This window comes from Drosophila santomea, chromosome 4 (assembly GCF_016746245.2).
Source record: "Drosophila santomea strain STO CAGO 1482 chromosome 4, Prin_Dsan_1.1, whole genome shotgun sequence".
NCBI lineage: Eukaryota > Metazoa > Arthropoda > Insecta > Diptera > Drosophilidae > Drosophila > Drosophila santomea.
This window is the reverse complement of record NC_053020.2, coordinates 566,524-585,906: the sequence shown is the minus strand read 5'-3', so window position 1 is coordinate 585,906 and position 19,383 is coordinate 566,524. Positions and strand designations below refer to the sequence as shown.

The following is a 19,383-nucleotide window of genomic DNA, read 5'->3' as shown; positions in this document are numbered from 1 at the left end:
TGTTATTTTTGCCATTAGCCATAGGTTTTTTAGAAGACTTCGTCGATAAGTTTATATAAAATTATAGGGCTGCTAAAATCAAAATTGAATATTAAACAAGAAAGAACGCTATAGTCGCGTTCCCCGACTATCTGATACCAGTTTCTCAGCTAGTGGAAGTGCGAAGGAGAAATTTAAACACTGAGTGGGTGTGCCAAAAAGACTAACAAACGAGACTAACAAAGATGTGAAAAAATATCAAAACAGAATTTTTTATCAAATCGAAAGAAATTTACAAGACGGATGTTAATACTGATCAAGAATATGTATACTTCGTATCTTACATATGTCAAAAATATGTTTTCTATTTGCAGATATGCTTATTTTAGTTCATTTCATGAATTAATTTTTGTACCGTTTGCATCACTTGCCCAACAATGCAAACAATTATTTTAAATTACCTACTCAATGACTGCTCCGTGTAATGACTAGAATGTTGAACTCTGTCCCTTTTGATGTGTGATTCAAATTCAAGGTTTATAGACTACAGAATATTTGAGACACTAAAAAAGTATCCTCTCAGAATATTTAAAGTCATTATTTCTTACAAATTATCAGATAATAATCTCTTATATAGTCAACGCCAATGTAAATAAAAGTACCCAAAAAACCTCTTAGCGAAGTAAAAACTGATAACTTCTACATATGTTTTGTGCAGAAAAATTATATTACACTTGACTTTATAAATACATTTGCTCATATTTACTTAACCGACATACTCCAACATAATATATATTTGTCAATATAGTCTTTATCTCTATTAGAACGCCGATCTACAATCTTTTTGGAAAAGATTTACAAAGGCACATACAACTCCAAAAATATATGATATTTGCGGACGAATAATAGTCACATTAAGCGCCATTTTACAAATAATTTGAAAACACCGTTTTAACGACAAAAAGCACGCTTCAGTGGCTAAAGTCGTTTATAGTGGAGCGGACATACGGCAAAAACTGTGTGTTTTTAAGTAGCAGATCAAGAAATATTCAGCTTAAGCCGCTTAATAATAAAAAAGTGAATTCAAGACTTCAAAAAAAATTTCATTCAGAATGACGGAATGACAGAAAGGGACAAACGCTTTAATTTCGAAAAGGCGTTTAAAATCTTGTTTCAAGAATATCTTTTTAAACGGAATATCATATTATTATGCCTATTTTGAGTCCGAATACAAAGGTGTTCAAAAGTAGTAATGTGGCACCAACCTCAACAGCTCCGATTTTTGAAATCTTTGTTTTCGTTCTCCGACCCAATGTGAAACCTTTTTAGCAAAGCACTAATTGTAGACAATAATTTTAAAATCAAATCATATTTTAAAACATCAAGATTAGATAGCTGACGAGCTAGAATAATCGAAAAATAAATGGGAATAAGGTATTTTGTTGTTTTTAATCATAAAGTGTTCTAATTCGGTATACCTCAGTTTTGACATGGCTTAGTTATTTTTGATCATATAGTGTCCAACTAATATATAATTACTGAAAGGGTATACAAGTTTAGGCTTGCCTTAATGGGTTTACTGTCATTTCTCTTTTTTTCATGCCATTCGGACTTACAATCCAATCTAGAAAGATTTAAAATATGGTGCCATGATAACTTACTTAACACAAATGTTAATAATTGACTTTGTCTTAGTGGGTGCTTTTTATTTTGGACTAAAAATCTTGGTGTTTCTTTTTTACCCAAAACGTACATTTTCAGATCATATTTCGTTAACTGTCAATAAAGCCAGGGGTGTGTTTGGTTTTATGAAAAGGTAGTCAAAGGAATTTGAAGACGCTTACATGTCTAAATTCTTATGTGAAATGAATAAGAATCTTGAGTATGTATCACAACGCTCAGATTATATTAGGTGCTAATTATATTGCTACCTTATTTCAGTATAATAAGGTAATATTACTTACATTCCTTAGCCAACCATAGAACGATGCTTGGAACAGTCTTTATTTGTTATCTCATTCGTGGGGAAGTTGATGTATTTTTTTTGGGAGTCGAGCGAGTCGATTGGGCGAGAGTTGTGTTATTTATCGTTTGGTATTAGAATTCAAATTTATAAATTCATTTTATACCCTTTACTCGTAAAAGTACTAGATTCTATTTAAAACTCTAACGCCCACAAACCTCCCTAAGCTGTCACGCCCACTCTTTTCAAAAATGTTTTTACATTTTTTCACTTTTTTATTAGTCTGTTAAAAATCTTTTGACTTGCAAAAGATTTTTTACCACGCCCACTCTAACGCCCATAAACCGCCCAAAACTCCCACCCCCACACTTTTGAAAAATGTTTTGATATTTTTTCACATTGTTAGTCCTGTAAATATGTCTCCATTTGCCAAAAAACTTTTTGCCACGCCCACAAAACCTGTCATTGCTGAAATTTCTTCCTCGCACTTCCTCTAGCTGAGTAGTGGGTATCAGATAGTCGAGGAACTCGACTATAGCGTTCTCTCTTGTTTTTATTTTGCCATCCGTTCAATTTTAAAGCGCTATGGTCTTAATTATATATAAACATCTACGATGTTTTACCTTTAAACGAATTTGCATGCGATTTCTTGGCTAAGTGATTTCGAAGGTATCAACAATTGTGGTAGCAATCGTACACTCAAACACAAATGACATGTGTGAGTGCAGTGTGCTCACGTGCAATTACACGCACACACAGTATTTAAGTTGTCATCGGAGCCAGAGTTACCATTAAATAGGTATAATGCAGTTGAGAAAACGCATTTCAGATAATTGTCCAGTCGAAATGGGCTTGGTAATTACCTGGCTCGTTAGGGCTCTATTTTTTGCTTTTGTTGTCATCGCAGTAATTTGTATATATTCTGAGCGACCGCACGGAATGCCTAATAAGTAATAACGTGGGCTTCAGTTTTATACATACACAATTTAAATGCGTATGTGATTCTGTTTTAAATAGAGCTTCAATAAGTCAAATATATTTCAAAGATTTTTTGACTTATAATGAGATATAAAGTTTTCACCTCTCGTTCTTTGTAATATAATATTATCCAAATTTCAAAATATACCATCGCGGTAAGAAAGTGAGCGGTCGAGACTCCAGCGAAGGCGGTAAACCTTAAGGTGCTCTTGAGCAATACAAGCCCAAGGATTCGATAAGGATGGTGGTAAGGGAAGGTACACTCACCAAGTACAATACACAATCGGCATGTCTGTGATTGTGTTCACTTCTTTTTTTTTTACTAAGAAATCGTCTTTTGTTCTCAGAGATTCAGCATAAAAAGTTGCGAATATAAAACAAAAGTGTCACTTGCCGTGGGTCTGGAGGTACCAGACGACGATGTCCGAGGCTGAGCTTGCATTGTTATTTTCCTTTGTCGCTGGCTTTGTTTGTGTTGATTCGTTTTTAGAAGTATTTATTCATGTATGTATGTGTGAATGTATTTGTGCCCATTTGATTCTTCCAGAGTCTCACAATCATTCATTTCGGTAAGATCAATGAATCGATACGATATACCTGGGGAGGCAAAGGACAGCGACATAAAGGAAATCAGAAGGCGAAAGCTAAGCGGTATGAGTTCCTGGGATCGAGACGAGATCACAAAGTTTCACTTGATGAACTGTTTTCAAAATTTACGAAGGGAGTACAGAAAAAAGCCAATAAATTTACTTTTAGCGTTCATTAAAATTGTCGCCGATTGTTTTCGCTGCATGAATATGTTAATTGCAGGCTGGCCTTCGATAACAAGGTAAAAACTGCATGCGAAGTTCGAGTAATACTTTTGTCATAAACATCTCCAGGAAAAAAAAATGCGAAAAATTAAATACTATTAAATTTAAAATAAACTTCAAATATTTTAATTTTGATTTACTTTTTGTATTGAAAACAGTTGCCTTTAATGAATTTACATTGTTGGCCTTATATATAATATAATATAGTAAAAGAACGTATATGAAAATGTATTCAACTAGAAAGAACTAGTCATAAGTCATGTTGGTGAAGTGGCAGTTGACAATTTAAATCCCTGAATTCATAAATAGCAATGACCAGCACACAGGATGAAGACAAGGATTTCTACGGGAATTGGAATTTTGACTCAAAGAACTTCACTGGCTCAGAAAAGAAGTAATACAGCAAAAATGAAAACACACACGCATATATACAATATCAAAAGGGGACAAAAACAAAGATGAAGAAAAATGTATTGTGTTTTATTAAAGGAATTGTTTTCTGTGCCTTATTTTTCTCAGAACAAAGTGATGTATGAGCTCCATAGGCTGAACACAATACGTATCTTGTGAGTAGAGACTGGTACTGTAGTCGAAATTGGATTGGGGATTGTGATTCTAGCTGGTTTGAAAAAACAGAAAGGGCGGGACGGTTGCGCTGTTAAGCCGTTAAATCGGGGCGACAGTGTTTGGTGAACACTTTGTAACTATGCAACCGTAGAACCTCACCGTGAGTTGCAGACCAGCGGATCAATTATTGAACCTAACCGAATTGGTCTAAAGAATTATTATGATGACAATCTTTAAAAGATATTTTCAGACATATGTACACATTTTTGATAATTGTAAACTCGAATATTCGAATTCTTTAAACACAATTTATAATTGTATTATTTAATATTAGGTAGAACTTACCAAGTTATTGAGTCAATTTTATAGTCACCCCTTAACAGACTAGGAGTTTTCTGAAAAGAAGAAACTAGCATTTTAGGTTATGAATTAACTAATAAATATATATGGGTAAAGCAAGGCTCTTCATACTCCTTTTTATACCTATATATGTACTAAATCGCAAAACTCTATCTTATAGTAATAGTACAGTAGCCGACTTTTTTGGCAAACAAACTCAAGTTCAATGTCCAAAAAAGTCATTGACATATGCTAAGTTATGTAAAAGTAGATACAACGACTTTGGTAGCACTTGCTCACAATACCAAAAAGGTGTTGAAGTATTTTAAATTCAATGAGCATCACCTAGTTTTCGTTAAGTTCGGAAATTACGGGATGGGTAAAAGCAGAGCACGTACTTTGGCAATGACACCCATCGTGACAAAGGGATACTTTTGATATTGAAGCAGCTTTACCGCTTTAAAGTTGTGCCCGCAAACACCGGACACGTACGCATGAAAGCTAAATAAATTATTTCTGTAACACTATGTATACCCTTTCAGATATATTAACTATATCTATATTATTCTTACACATTTAGGAATACAAATTTTCCAATAGTTCTCAATTTCTATTTATCAGTAGCGCCGGAGATTAAATTGCATCAGTTTTTAGTAACAAACAACTCTAGATTTCACGCCAGTTAAATTATTTGTAATACTTGTTTTGTAAATGTTACTTTTATTTTCAAATTACTATTTATTTTCACTAAATTGGAAATCCAAAACTTTTGGATTGACTCTGACAACTTGATCAAAAGGGTGTTTTATACCGTTGCAAGGGTGATTTCATTTATACACCAGTTTTATGATGATATATAATATTGATTTTTATTTCAAAAAAATCTCAAGAGTATTTAAAATATGTTGATATGCAGCATAATAGATGCATTCTAACAAGAGAGAACGCTATAGTCGAGTTCCCCTACTATCTGATACCCGTTACTCAGCTATTGGAAGTGCGAAGGAGAGACTTCAATGCGTCTATGTCTCTGGAGTCCACATGCCTAATCTCAACTTTCTAGTTTTTATAGTTCCTGAGATCTCGACGTTCATACTTACGGACGGACGGACGGACAGACGGACATGGCCAAATCGACTGGTCTATTGTTTCTGATCAAGAATATATATACTTCATATGGTCGGAAACGCTTTCTTATGCCTGTTACATACTTTTCAACGAATCTAGTATACCCTTTTACTCTACGAGTAACGGGTATAACAAAGCTATAGTCGAGTTCCCTGACTATCTGATACCCGTTACCAGCTAGTGGAAGTTCGAAGGAGGCACTTCCACACTTACAGTTATTGTCGGTTTGTGGGCGTTAGAGTGCGCGTGGAAAAAAGTTTTTTGGCAAAGTGAGTGAAATTTACAAGACTAACAAAATAAAAAAAAAGTCTGGGCCTGGCAGTTTTGGGCGGTTTCTGGACGTTAGAGTGGGCGGTGCAAAAATCTTAGTTAGATCCGAGATCGAAAATACTCAAATCGGTTTTCTGGGTGTGTGCATGAAAAGTCTTTTTTCTATTACAGGTAGTAGTCGGAACGGACTACTATATCATTTAACTACGATAGGTTTATCAGAAAAAAATTTAAATAATTTATTTGTTGATCTTGTTAATCTTCATTCGGTACCTAAATCATTTTGACCTCTCCCGCTCTAACCCCCACAAACCGCCCAAAACTGTCATGAGCACACTTTTCAACATTTTTATAATTTAATGTGGTTTGACTTATGCCAAATTATCTTTTTAATGGGGCTTAATGTCAAGCATTAGTTAGAGCAGAGTTTAATACTTTCTTTCGTGAATTAAATTCGTTTCTTATTAAATCAAATATTTTCCTCCGCGTATATATACATAGGTAGCTGGTATGGTGGGGAATGCTTTCCCCAAGCGATCTCTTTTGTTTAAAGAAAAAAAGTATTATATCATGGGCGAGCATAAATTTGTATAAAATGTGGTATTCTTTTTGCATATCTGAATTATAAATATATTACAAACAAGAGAGAACGCTATAGTCGAGTTCCCCGACTATCTGATACCCGTTACTCAGCTAGTGGAAGTGCGAAGGAGAGTCTTCTACACTGACAGTTTTTGGCGGTTTGTGGGCGTTAGAGTGGGCGTGGCAAAAAGTTTTTTGGCAAATCGATAGAAATTTACAAGACTAATACAAAAATGAAAAAATATCAAAACATTTTTTAAAAGTGTGGGCGTGGCAGCTTTAAGCGGTTTGTGGGCGTTAGAGTGGACGTGGCAGCATGATTCGACAAACTTGCGCTGCGTCTATGTTCCTGGAGTCTGTATGCTTAATCTCAACTTTCTAGCTTTTGTAGTTCCTGAGATCTCGACGTTCATACGGACAGACAGACGGACAGACGGACGGACGGACAGACGGACATGGCCAAATCGACTCGGCTATTGATCCTGATCAAGAAAATATATACTTTATATGGTCGGAAACGCTTCCTTCCGCCTGTTACATACTTTTCAACGAATCTAGTATACCCTTTTACTCTACGAGTAACGGGTATAAAAATATTCAGAAACCCTAATTAAAAAACAAGAGAGAACGCTATAGTCGAGTTCCCCGACTATCTGATACCCGTTACTCAGCTAGTGTAAGAGCGAAGGACAGTTTTTGGCGGTTTGTGGGCGTTAGAGTGGGCGTGGCCAAAAGTTTTTTGGCAAATCGATAGAAATTTACAAGACCAATACAAAAATGAAAAAATATTAAAACATTTTTCAAAAATGTGGGCGTGGCAGTTTTGGGCGGTTTGTGGGCGTTAGAGTGGGCGTGGCAACCTAAATCGACAAACTTGCGCTGCGTCTATGTCCCTGGAGTCTGTATACTCAATCTCAACTTTCTAGCTTTTGTAGTTCCTGAGATCTCGACGTTCATACGGACAGACGGACAGACGGACAGACGGACAGACAGACGGACGGACAGACGGACATGTCCAGATCGACTCGGCTACTGATCCTGATCAAGAATATATATACTTTATATGGTCGGAAACGCTTCCTTCTGCCTGTTACATACTTTTCAACGAATCTAGTATACCCTTTTACTCTACGAGTAACGGGTATAAAAATATTGTGGATATTTTTCTGTCTCAACTTCGACGATTTTTTAAATATAAGGAAGATTTAAACCAGTTAAAGATGATTATATAGCAATGAAAGCGTTATAAGCGCAGCGGAAGTTGTCGAGACATTACTTCACTCATAATTAAAAATGATTATTGCTGAAAGGGCTGGGCTAAATAAATTAAGGTGAAGGGTTTATATTTTCTTAGGCCATGACTAAGTATGATGTACAGTTCGTACTGTGTGGGCGCAAAGATGAACAGTACGCTCACATAGTGTATTTTAATAAATTTCAGTTTAAATATTATAAATATTATTAAATATTGTTGATAAGCATTATTTCTTTTAACGAATCTAGTTTGCTCTTAACTCAATGGGTCGGAAACGCTTCTTTCTACCTGTTTGAAAATTTATTTCATGATAAGATGGCATATACAGCTTTTAAAAGAACATTTCCTTTAGAAAAATAATAATGTGGAAATCATGAAAAAAAGTCGGCTAAATATTTTCAATGTTTCTGTATTTGAAATTTGTTAACAACTTTACATCTCATCACTTTTCCAAAATACATCCATAAACTGAAAAGATCGCGTTCGTTTTACATACATGTACCTACCTCCCAAATTGTATACAAAATACATTTACGCACAAACATATATTTTATCAAGCGCCATTCCTTCCCGTATTTACTTTAGGCTTGTGATATAAGGCGAAGAAGATAATGATAATGATTCGCCAATTTAATAATTATTTCTCTAATAATTATAAGGTAACTGTAATTATGGCACATTAAAATAGGAATTCGTTGGAAATTTTAATTTCAACAAAATAGCGGTGGCCTGCCGAGAGTTCAATCTTCCTTCTCTCTGTTCATTTTTTCAGCTGTCGTTAGCACCGCTCTTAGGTCGGTAACGAGTTTTTTTAATAGTATTAATTTTCTTTCAAAATGTAAGACTTTAACAATATGCATATCACTGTGCCCAGAAGAGTGTGCGAAGGTGAATATTATGTATACACAAAAAAATAAATAGTTGCTGTAGTTAATCATAATGAGTGAAACTAAGAGATTATATAGTTTATGAGGAAAAGTGTGAATGTAAAAATTAAAAAAAAAGTTCTAACAATACCCACAATGAAGATAAATAAGTTATTGTTACTATACGCCTCAAATGACAATGAATGGCACGCTTCGTGAAAGAGCACATAAATATTTTGATAAAAATATTGTATTTTCGAAGGTAAATATAAAAATATTTACAGTTACAAAATATTTATTGTTACCGATAGAGTATTTATTCTTATTCAGGATCACTAGCCGAGTCGATCAGGCTATGTCCGTCTGTCCGTACAAACGCCTTGATCTCAGGATCTATTAAAGCTAGAATGTTCAGATTAAGCGTGAAGCATGCATTAAGCTTCCAGAGACATACCTAGATGCAGTGGAATTTGTCCACTCTAACGCCCACAAACTACACACAAGTAACACGTCCACACTTTTAAAAAAAGTTTTAATTTTATTGTTTTAATGTTTAAATTATGTTGTGTTTTTTATTATTTTTCTAGCCAATTTCTATAGGTAACCAAAATCATTTCAGCCACTCCCTTTCTAACGCCCACAAACCTAGTAAAACTGCCACGCGCTCTTCTTTCTGGATTTATTTTCCATTTATTTATTTGTTTTACGACTAACTATCAATAGGCTACAAAACTATAGAAATTTCTTGTTCGTGTTAACACTAGCTGAGTATCTGATAGTACATATCTACACGTAGTAATACAGCGTTTAATCTTGTTTGAATATATAATATCGGTTGAAAAATGTTTTATAGAATGGTTAAATGTTTATCGATTTGCAGACACCAGAGACATAGAAGCAGCGCAAGTTGGTTGCCACGCCTACACTGTTGAAAAATGTTTTGATATTCTTTCAATTTTTAATAACGTTGTAAATTTCTTGTTTGCACTTCCACTAGCTGAGTAACGGGTATCTGATAGTCGGGGAACTCGACTATAGCGTTCTTTCTTGATTTTAATACATTTTTTTTGTGTTTTTGGTTCTACATATATTTATGATTTTCAATATATAGAACGAAACAGTACGTATAATAAGTATCGATAAAAGTTCATAAATTCTTACTGCATTTTTAATAATTTCGTATAAGCAGAAGGCGAACAGCAGTGGTTTAGGAGCATTTACTTAATGCAGTAGCTATATTAATTCCAACGCACACATGTGTTTTTCTTACTGCAAGTGATACCCTTAGAAAAGTAACATATACCCAGAACACGACAATATAAACAGCAACAACAAGACGGGAACGGACGAATCCTTTATTGACCGTAAAGATAAAAGCACCACTAACTCAATGAAACGGGAAGTAGGTGCTAAAACACACGCACATGCTGACGGAAACACAAGACCAGCGCAAGCCAAACAAAAACACAAGCCAAGAAGCATGGACAAGTATACAAAAATTCGGATATGTATCTTGACCCACTCACAACTGTCGACTGGCACTTGCCCCTCACGTGAGTCAGTGTGGGTATGCCTCACCGTTGGGAGTTTTGAGTGCAGTTTGGTTGTTTGAATGACTTAATTGGATGTTTTAAATATAAAGAGAGTAATAATACATGTGTAGTAATATACATGTGGTTAATTTGTCTAAAATCATTTTAAAAGTTATAACGCTTAAAGGAAAATTTTTTAAATTCCAATGAATGTAAACAAACATATTTTCTTGGTCGGATTCAACAGCCTAATCGATTTGTCTTTTTGCATATACATATTTATGTCATGAAATCTCTCAGTTTAAAAGCTGTCAGTGTTTTTCGAATCTATTAAAATGCTGTACGGTAGAAAAATAGAATAGTAAGCGAGACTGAAAGCTTAATTTTATATATGTATTTCAAATGTTGCAAATTTTAATAAGATCACAGTAATTTGATTCCGTAATATGAAGCTCAATAGAGAGATCTTGACGTTTATCCGTATATAAACAGCATATTTAGATTGTCTTAGTGTGTGATGCTGATCAAATAAGCATATGTATCCTTCGTATTGTCGGAAACTACTTTTAAATTAGTATAGAATACTTATTTTAGAGTAGTGTATCTAGTTTAAACTGCAGTCGAACTTTGTTTTATTTAAGAAGTAATAGGGTGCGACTTTCAAAAAGACTAAACCAATTATGAATCGTGATATTATTTAAACCTACTTTTTGTTAGCAATTTGTTGACCTTCTGATATCTTACCCAGTGTTTTCTGTTCTACACTGCACAACATATTTTTTAATGTTGGTTAATTTTTAGTATTGGAAATAGTGTCGATATAAACCAAGTTGTGCCACAAATCTTTTATTAGATATTAAGTGACTTTTGAGTAATGAGGAATGAAATGAAAATGTCGATTTCCAATATGTTGGAACGCTAATCGCGCTATAATCTGCTAAATAATATGTAACTATTTGTCAAAAATAATGTAGGTAGTACATAGACAGGAAAATTTATTTGACATTTTGACACGATTTCGAAATTATATATGTAATTACTAAAAAAATAATATTAACAATATACCTACTTTTGCGAATGTATTTTGTATTCAGCTACAAAATTTACACAAAATAAAATTTTTGTGCCACGCATTTAAATGATAGTAAGATGCATGTGTTTCTGAAAAAAGCTCGATGATTCTTCAGTGTTTCAATCTCATCCATTTCTTTCCAACTCTATATATGGCTCGACCAATTAAAATATCCGGAGCGCTGCTGCTGCGTGTATGTGTAATCGTAATTAATACAGTCACCGAGGGGAGAGCAAGAAGGAAAGATGGGACGTGAGGGTGGGGATGTGGGGGGTTGCGGGAGCACTCAGCGCACACTAAAACGACCAATCAGAAGATGCTATGCGGTAGTCGAATACCGCAGTGGTGTGCGAAGTGCTCAGCTCACACGCCACACACACAGGCACATGCTCTCCGTCTCTGTCCGAGCGCGATTTATATGGCACTTTCCGTGTGAGTAAAAAGTTTTACGTGAGTGGGGCGAGGGGGAGTATACTAGCACATGTGTGTATGTGGCACATGCATTATGTTTGCATATGAGAACGCAGTACAAAGATTTAGCCAACAGGCTCACATCTGTATGTACATGCATATGTGTACACGTACATATCAGTACACATGCGCTTGGAGCATATTTAATGGCCGACAATTACATATGATATGCAGATTTGTATCGCAAGGTCTTCGTCAGTCGTCGGTCGTCTGGGGGTGAAGCTAATTCTAAGTTTGAGTCGTAATCAGAGTTAGAGTCTGCATCGGCCCACATCTTACGCCACGCCTATTTAGCTCGTACGCTTGTTTTGTTTTTAACCGAACTTTCACACTCCCATCCACATTCATTGACGCGCAGTGTGCGCGGGATTAGGTTTAGGGTTACCAACGAGAGAACTAAAATAATTGAGAGCGAAGGATAGCAAGCCCTTAAAACACGAGAGAAAGGAAAGTCAAGCAAACGTTAGAGAACACTCTTCAGCTTCAGCTCTCCACCCAAAGCCTATTTCATTTATCTAAACAACCAAAAACAATGAGAACTAAATCATTGCCACAGCACTTTGTCTCGCTTGCACTCGCATGCGTGCATACTGTATGCGCCCGCATATACATAGGTGTGCCAGCGCTCACTCGAAAGAAAGAGATGCGAGACAAAGCTGCGGAGCGAAATTTTCGGTCGCTGGCGGTAAGGGGGATTGGAGCTGGGTCGGTGCTCGAGGTTGCGTGAGTGAGGGTTGGGAGAAGACTGAAAAAGCGAGAGAAAAACTCTTAATTTAATTAATATTGAAAACATAAAGGAAAGAGCGGAAGATAGAGAGAGTGCAACTTCGTTATTACCAAGGCGGATGAATCTGCCTCTCTCTCAGTCACCCTCAGTCTTTAATCCTCCCTTCTCGGCTCAAAATCACTTTTGCCATTTGAGAAACTTGCGCCACCGCAACAACAGCAACTGAACGGCATCAACAATAAAACAGGTTTCCAACGCTCGGCTTTGGTTTCGGCATCTGGTTCGGTTCGTTGTCGGCTTTGTTGCTAATTTCATCTATTTTCATCCATGTTGTTGTTTGGGCCTCATTTCGCGTACCCCTTTCGTCTGCCAGTGTGCGTGTATGTCTCTGCGCGGTAATTGTAATTGTATGCGCACTCACGAAGCGGGCCTTGGTAGAAGTTGAGACCGATGTGGAGACAGAGGCTGGGGTGCCTGTAGGAGACGGAGACACCGTGGCGACCGGTCGTTCGGCTAGGTCCCAGGAGAAGATTCGCTACGCCCACAATCCAGCACCTCTCCCTTTCCTATCAGCGAACGGTGAGCGAGTACAAATATAATGTATATGAAAATAAATAATTTATACATAATGCGCTGCTTGCGCTTGGCTTCGCTACTGACTGTATCTCGGCGTCTCGTCAGCCCCAGAATATGATGATGGTGTCTCCTTTCTGCATATTCTCGGCCCTCTCCAAAAAGGGCCTTCGTCGTAGTCGTTGTCGTCGTCGTACCTTATGGCAACGTTGGAAAGCAAAGTACTTCGAGCTGCGGGTGTGGGTGTGAGTGTGGTTCGAGCGACAGAGACGGGAGGATGAGGCGCTGATGGGTAAATGGAGTACAAGACGAAGATGGAAATATGAAGCACACAATTACCCGAACGCGGTATTTCAGGGAGCAATGGGACATACATACATTTCGGCCTCTTTCTGTTGTTGTGTTCCTCTCCCTTCCCTATACTGTTTTTTCACATTTCGCTGCTCCGAGCAAATTTGTATTACAATTGTTCCTGCGATTTTTAAATCATTATTTTTTTGAGACAAACCACCCTTACTATTAAGACTGTTTATTGTTGAATCGGTTGACGTCCTCTGACTCTACGCTGTGTTTAATACTTTTCAAAGTTTGAGCATCTTAAATTGATTAACATAGGTCTAGAAGTTAATTAATATAGAAAAAGAAGTTCACCTCTCTCCCGCACCCATATATTGGTGACCAGACGGGACCAAGCCATCAAAAGTGTCCCAAACCATCACCAGGTTATTTACCCATTCAACATATCTACACTTATATGCAAAGAGCAGACATATATTCGACCTATTCATCCCCACTTCAGAACTCCAAAAGGTATACTTACACCTACACTCAGACACGGGCACGGCTTGTAAATATTACATGAATGCTCATACATATGTACACCTACATATACACACGTATACAAGTCGTATACTACTCATTTTTCAGAAGGAAAAACTCTCGTTTGTTGTTTATTGTGATTCCACAGTCTTTTTTATTTTAATATCGTTGTTCGTCATTATCGATTTTTGCGTCTCTCCTTTGAAATTTGCCTCTTTCCTTCGCAACGCGAAGAAGTGGCCCAGGGTACAGGCCGATCTAAGGTCCTGATTGAGGGTTGATGGTTTTTTAGATACCCACAAAATAACCAAATGTAAGTGTATGTACATTAAGGCGAAGCACAGACTCGGCAATATAAGCAGCAATTAGTAGGAGGCATACATAATTATGAACTAATCCTCAAGGAGCGTAGACTCTGTACTCTTTTATGTACCTATTTACTTTCCTTTAATTGGTTCAGACGCGAGCTCGAGTATTTCACACATAACCATCAATATAAATATATATGTATATATAAGTGCTCTTGTGCATGCACTGGGTAACGAACAAGAAGAAAGTAAATAACTACCAAGAGAATATCCAGAGAGTGTGAGAGAGACGGTTGGAGTGTGGAAGCGTTTGAGCTTAATTGGTTGTCCTAGTAATTAAAATTTTTCCAAAGCGAAGGTTTCTCCTTTCTTTTTATGGACAGAGTGTTTTGGCGTGGACGGTGGAGGAGTTCTGCTGGCGGCAACGAATCGCGTATGCCGATTACAAGCCAGTGACAACGCCAATGGGGTGTGATTCTAACGGCGTCAATTAACGCTGTTCTCTAAACCAACCACCCAGCCACCCACACATGACGAACGACACAAACAGCGAAGCAAATACAACCACAGAGGATTGGGGCGGCAGGTGCAGAAGTGCGGTAGAGTCGGCAAAGAGAAGAGAAAATGCGAGGAGGAGTAAGTAGCGAAACGAAACAGAAGGAAAAGGAGGGGGAGCCGCGGACTTTAACCAGCGACAACCGACCAATCAAGTCGCGCTTTGGCGGTTGTCGCACTCAGTTGCTTTACTCTTCTTTTGATTCCGTTTCCGCTGTTTCTGCCATGTTTCCACTGTTTCTGCCCTTGCATCATCAGAGATTTAACAGCTAAAGAGCGAGGAAAATATGCTCTCTAAGCTTCGCTCTCGTCATCATCGCTTTTGTCTGTTCTGTGCTTAATTACTATACTGATTTAGTTCTCTGCTCCGCTTTGTTCTTTTTTCTGTTCGGCTCAGCTTATTTCGGTAAAGTTCGACTCGTTCGTTGAACCAACTCGAGTCCCCAAACACAAGTGACTTCTAATCCCATTCCACCTAAATGTGGCAGCTTCATTGTCATTGGCTAATTAGAAGTCTTCTAATAATTAAACGGTTCCAAAGGGTGACTTGCCGTGATGAACCAATAGCTTTTATTTGGTGCGCTTAGCAGAAGCTCAGTCTCTGCAAAAAAATTATTTTTGTCTGTCGTTTTTAATGTAAGCTTTTATATACAGAATATATATTCTTTCACACAAATTGTCCTAAATTGTTCGTCTCCTTTCCTACGAAATGTATTAAAACATTCCGAAACTGCATGTAGTATGTACATACGGTGAAACGAAACGGATGACTACATAATAAAGCTGCCATAGACATAATTTAAAGTGTAATGGAAAAATAAAAGTACCTTCGTTTCTCGGCAATAATTTATTTCAGATTTATTTTGATGAAAATCGAATCCCAATCATATATCTTATCTTAGCTCATCTAATCATATACTAACATCGAAACAATCGGAAAATGAAATTGAAATTTGTATACAATGGACCGATTTCACCCAAACAACTAGACAAAATAACCTTGGATATATTGTACTCACCTGAAGTCCTTATGAAAAGTTGAATCCATAAGCCATTAGAATGCTGGTTCCTCATATGAGGGCATTCGATTTTCGTCGATTTCTGCTTGATGTTTTTGTGTTTGCACATATGCGTTTGTTTAGACTTGGAGTATGTTGCGTTATTAGCTAGTTCAATTATGAATTACTTCAAGTCAGGGGCGATAGTTTGTACTATGTTATGTTTTATCTTTAGGCTTATATATTATAGGAACTTTTGAATCGAGTGCTTGTAGACGTTGGCGAGTTAATTAGCCGTGTGGCACCTAAAGAGTAATTTTTTTAACAATGTCATTATTATATTTTCCTGAATTTGTTATCTATTATAAGTTTTGTTATGGACACGAATTGTGCAAATTCGTTTAAATATTTATTATTGCAATATGAAGTAATTCTATAAACAGGGTATCAACATATTTTACTGATTCTCAAATATGTAATTTTTAAATGGATAACGTTGCTTAGGGTCTGCGGTCTTAATTTGTGGGAAACTATTATATAGAGACAGGTGGTAAATAGGTAGGATGTTAGGGAGTAGACGACAGGAAACCGTAAGGTTCAAAAAGAACCCAATTAAGTTAAAACCCCGATGTGCAAGTGTATGTATATACATGTATGCGGGTGTAATTGCCGTGACCAGTGGCAGGTGACAGTCGAAAGGTGATCGACCTACTGCAGCCAGTTGGCAACACAAAAGTGGTTTCGCCAAGGACTCGATCGTGAACAGGTCCGATCTTGATCACTTTCGATATTTTGTATTGTTGTGTATGCTTGTTAGTATGGACCAAATATGTAGGTACATATCTGATGTAGGTGGAAGATCAAAGGATTTGCAATGGCTTAAAAGGGTCTTCACACATACACTTCTAATTATACAGAAATGGGTGCTGATAACTAAGTTAAAACCCTAATTTTTTGGTACACTTGTATTCATATCTGCAACATTTGCAAGTCTATTTCAGGGTAAGAAAACCCGGCGAATTAGTCGATTTGAGTCCATAGGTAGGTTGTGAGAGCGTTGGAGTGTAGGTTCGGTGAGTGTGATCGCGCGCGTTACGCCCACTGATTTAATTTGCCTCCTTCGGTTTTTGCATTTTTAATATCAACACTTTTACTCCAAGTTGTCTGCTTATACATATAGCAAACGAGACTGTTGTCTCTTTTTTATACACAAATTTTCACACACGCACAGTCACATTCACAGACACAGTCACAAGAGGGAACTTCTGCTCCCTTTCCCTCCCATCCCTTGCAATCCGCCCACCCCAGTGTAGACAGCCCGACGAAGAGGGGAGAGCTATCATGACAGAGACAGAAATAGAGACAGAGCGTTTTTGCATACACTTTTCTCGTGGACCACGTGCTCATTAAATCGCTGAAGGCAATTCATAGAGAACATCGAACAACCGACTAGCACGGCACAGCACCCTTTTCCTGTGCCTGTGGTGTGCTCTTTTTAGCTTCTTTTCTTCCTGGGACTGCCTTTCGCGCACCCTAGATGTGCTCGGCTCAAAGCAGCTCGGCATTACTCGGCTGGGATCGTTCGGCACTTAATGCAATTAAAAATAAAAAACTATTCCCGGAAGAAATCCGTTTTCGTCAGCTTTGATACATGAAGTAGTTTAGGATTCGCCATCTCTTTTTTCTAGAATTGGAAGTGAATTCTGCTCTTGTCCGCGAATTGAAGTTGTTGTTGCTAGGCACCCATACCCGCGAGTACATACGGATAAGGGTGAGTGTATTGTTTTGTGCACAGAACTGCACCGTTAGCATGCACCCATACAATATATGTTCAATTTGATTTAGCCATGTCGCACCAGCAAACTGAATTTTTACGAAAACGTGCCGCAGAATTGTTTTCTCTTTGTTATAAGTTATTCGAATCGAATGTATCCATTTGCAGGTGGTGGCAGGAAGTGAGGCTGATCTCACACTGTAATTGATTGAAACTGGTCGAAAGGTTCACTGTGTTCTTTTGCATTTTGCCATTATACGTTTCACATTTTGTTGTGATACACTGTTCGGCACAACGCAATTCAAGGAGTGTAAATGGTGAGCGGTAGAAAATTAAGTAGACGCGCAATAAGAACGGAGTGCGTTGGTAACGAACTTTATATAGATATCACTATTCGCAGGATTGGGATTGGACCAGAAGTGAGTGATAACACAGGTAACACATTTCAAATCACAGTTGGTTTCACTCTTTGGTTGTTGTTTTCTCGCACTTTTTACGTTTTGGCGCACTTTAACTGCGAATAGTCACAGTCACATTTAGACTTACAGTCACGCCAACGGCAAATATATCATAATGGAGATCTACAACGAAACCGCATCTTTTAGAGCCCAAAACTCACCATCCGTCCCGCATCTGACTCATTCAACGTTTTTTTTCGACTGAGCTGAGAGGCAGGCTGACTTGTTTACTTGCTGCTCAATGCGCTCCGGCGCTCTCGAGCTCTGCTCTCCGAAGCCGGACCGAGCCGAGCAAATTCGTGTCATGCGTATAAAGCAAGATTCAAGAGAGACTGGGAGACTCTGGGAGATTTCCGTAATGGGGTAATTATTGCCACGCAGAGTGGTAATTACGATAGAGCGAGATGGAAGATGATGTGATAAAACGGTGTACCAATGTGCTTTATGCTTTCACAGCGAGCCTCTCTTTTCCTTATTTAATTTCTGCCTGTTGGCGTGCATGTGTGTGTGCCTTTGTCTTGTGTGGGTGCAGCTTGGCAATCATCTTTCATTATTTTTGTATTATTGCCGACGGATGTTTAAAGTTCCAACACTGCAAGTTCCACAACCCATTGTCTGCAGAATGATCAAAAATATTATAGTAATTAAACGATAAATATAAAACGATCACAATGCCTCTTTTGAACCGAAATATCTACAAACATGTTCAACATGCTCAATCTTTAAGAGTAGATAATTTGTAATTCTAATTTAAAACAAGAGAGAACGCTATAGTCGAGTTCCCCGACTATCTGATACCCGTTACTCAGCTGGTGGAAGTGCGAAGGAGTGTCTTCAACTCTGACAGTTTTTGGCGGTTTGTGGGCGTTGGAGTGGGCGTGGCAAAATTCGTTTTTGCAAATTGATAGAAATTTACAAGACCAATACAAAAATAAAAAAATATCAAATTATTTTTCAAAAGTATGGGCGTGGCAGCTTTGTGCGGTTTGTGGGCGTTAGAGTGGGCGTGCCAAAAATTTTTTTGCAAATTGATAGAAATTTACAAGACCAATACAAAAATGAAAAAATATCAAAGCATTTTTCATCATGAATCGACAAACTTGCGCTGCTTCTATGTCTCTGGAGTCTGTATGCTAAGTCTCAACTTTCTAGCTTTTGTAGTTCCTGAGATCTCGACGTTCATACGGACGGACAGACGGACATGGCCAGATCGACTCGGCTATTGATCCTGATCAAGAATATATATATATGGTCGGAAACGCTTCCTTCTGCCTGTTACATATTATTCATATAAATATTAATACCTTAATTCGTATCACGTTGTCATTATATAAAATTTTGTAATATATTCAAGCCG

The 19,383-nt window shown here is 37.4% G+C and overlaps 1 protein-coding gene and 1 long non-coding RNA gene across 11 annotated transcripts in view; both read right to left on the bottom strand.

Moving 5' to 3' along the window:
* The window catches only part of LOC120454831 (zinc finger protein 2), a 41,485-nt gene extending 23,263 nt beyond the window's left edge, over nt 1-18,222 (bottom strand). For 5 of the 9 annotated variants that reach the window (XR_006356515.1, XR_006356516.1, XM_044006487.1 and 2 more), the window contains exons 1-2: nt 18,115-18,193; nt 15,816-16,099 (exon numbers count right to left, since the gene is read on the bottom strand). Coding sequence is in view for 5 of the 9 variants with exons in the window: in XM_044006487.1 (XP_043862422.1) it covers nt 15,816-15,844 (29 nt within the window). In the remaining 4 variants the exon portion in view is untranslated. Of the gene's footprint in view, nt 1-4,644; nt 4,695-15,815; nt 16,100-18,114 lie in introns of those variants that run through there. The other 4 variants (XM_044006488.1, XM_039640300.2, XM_039640307.2 and 1 more) reach the window with 4 other exon arrangements.
* Nucleotides 12,673-13,621, bottom strand: LOC120454833. 2 transcript variants are annotated; one of them, XR_005616672.1, is made up of 3 exons: nt 13,493-13,621; nt 13,167-13,399; nt 12,673-13,107 (listed from the first exon to the last, which is right to left on the bottom strand). It is a non-coding gene; the product is annotated as an uncharacterized LOC120454833 (long non-coding RNA). The 2 variants fall into 2 exon arrangements; XR_005616671.1 differs by having other exon boundaries at nt 13,202-13,399.
* Nucleotides 18,223-19,383: the final 1,161 nt, after the last annotated feature.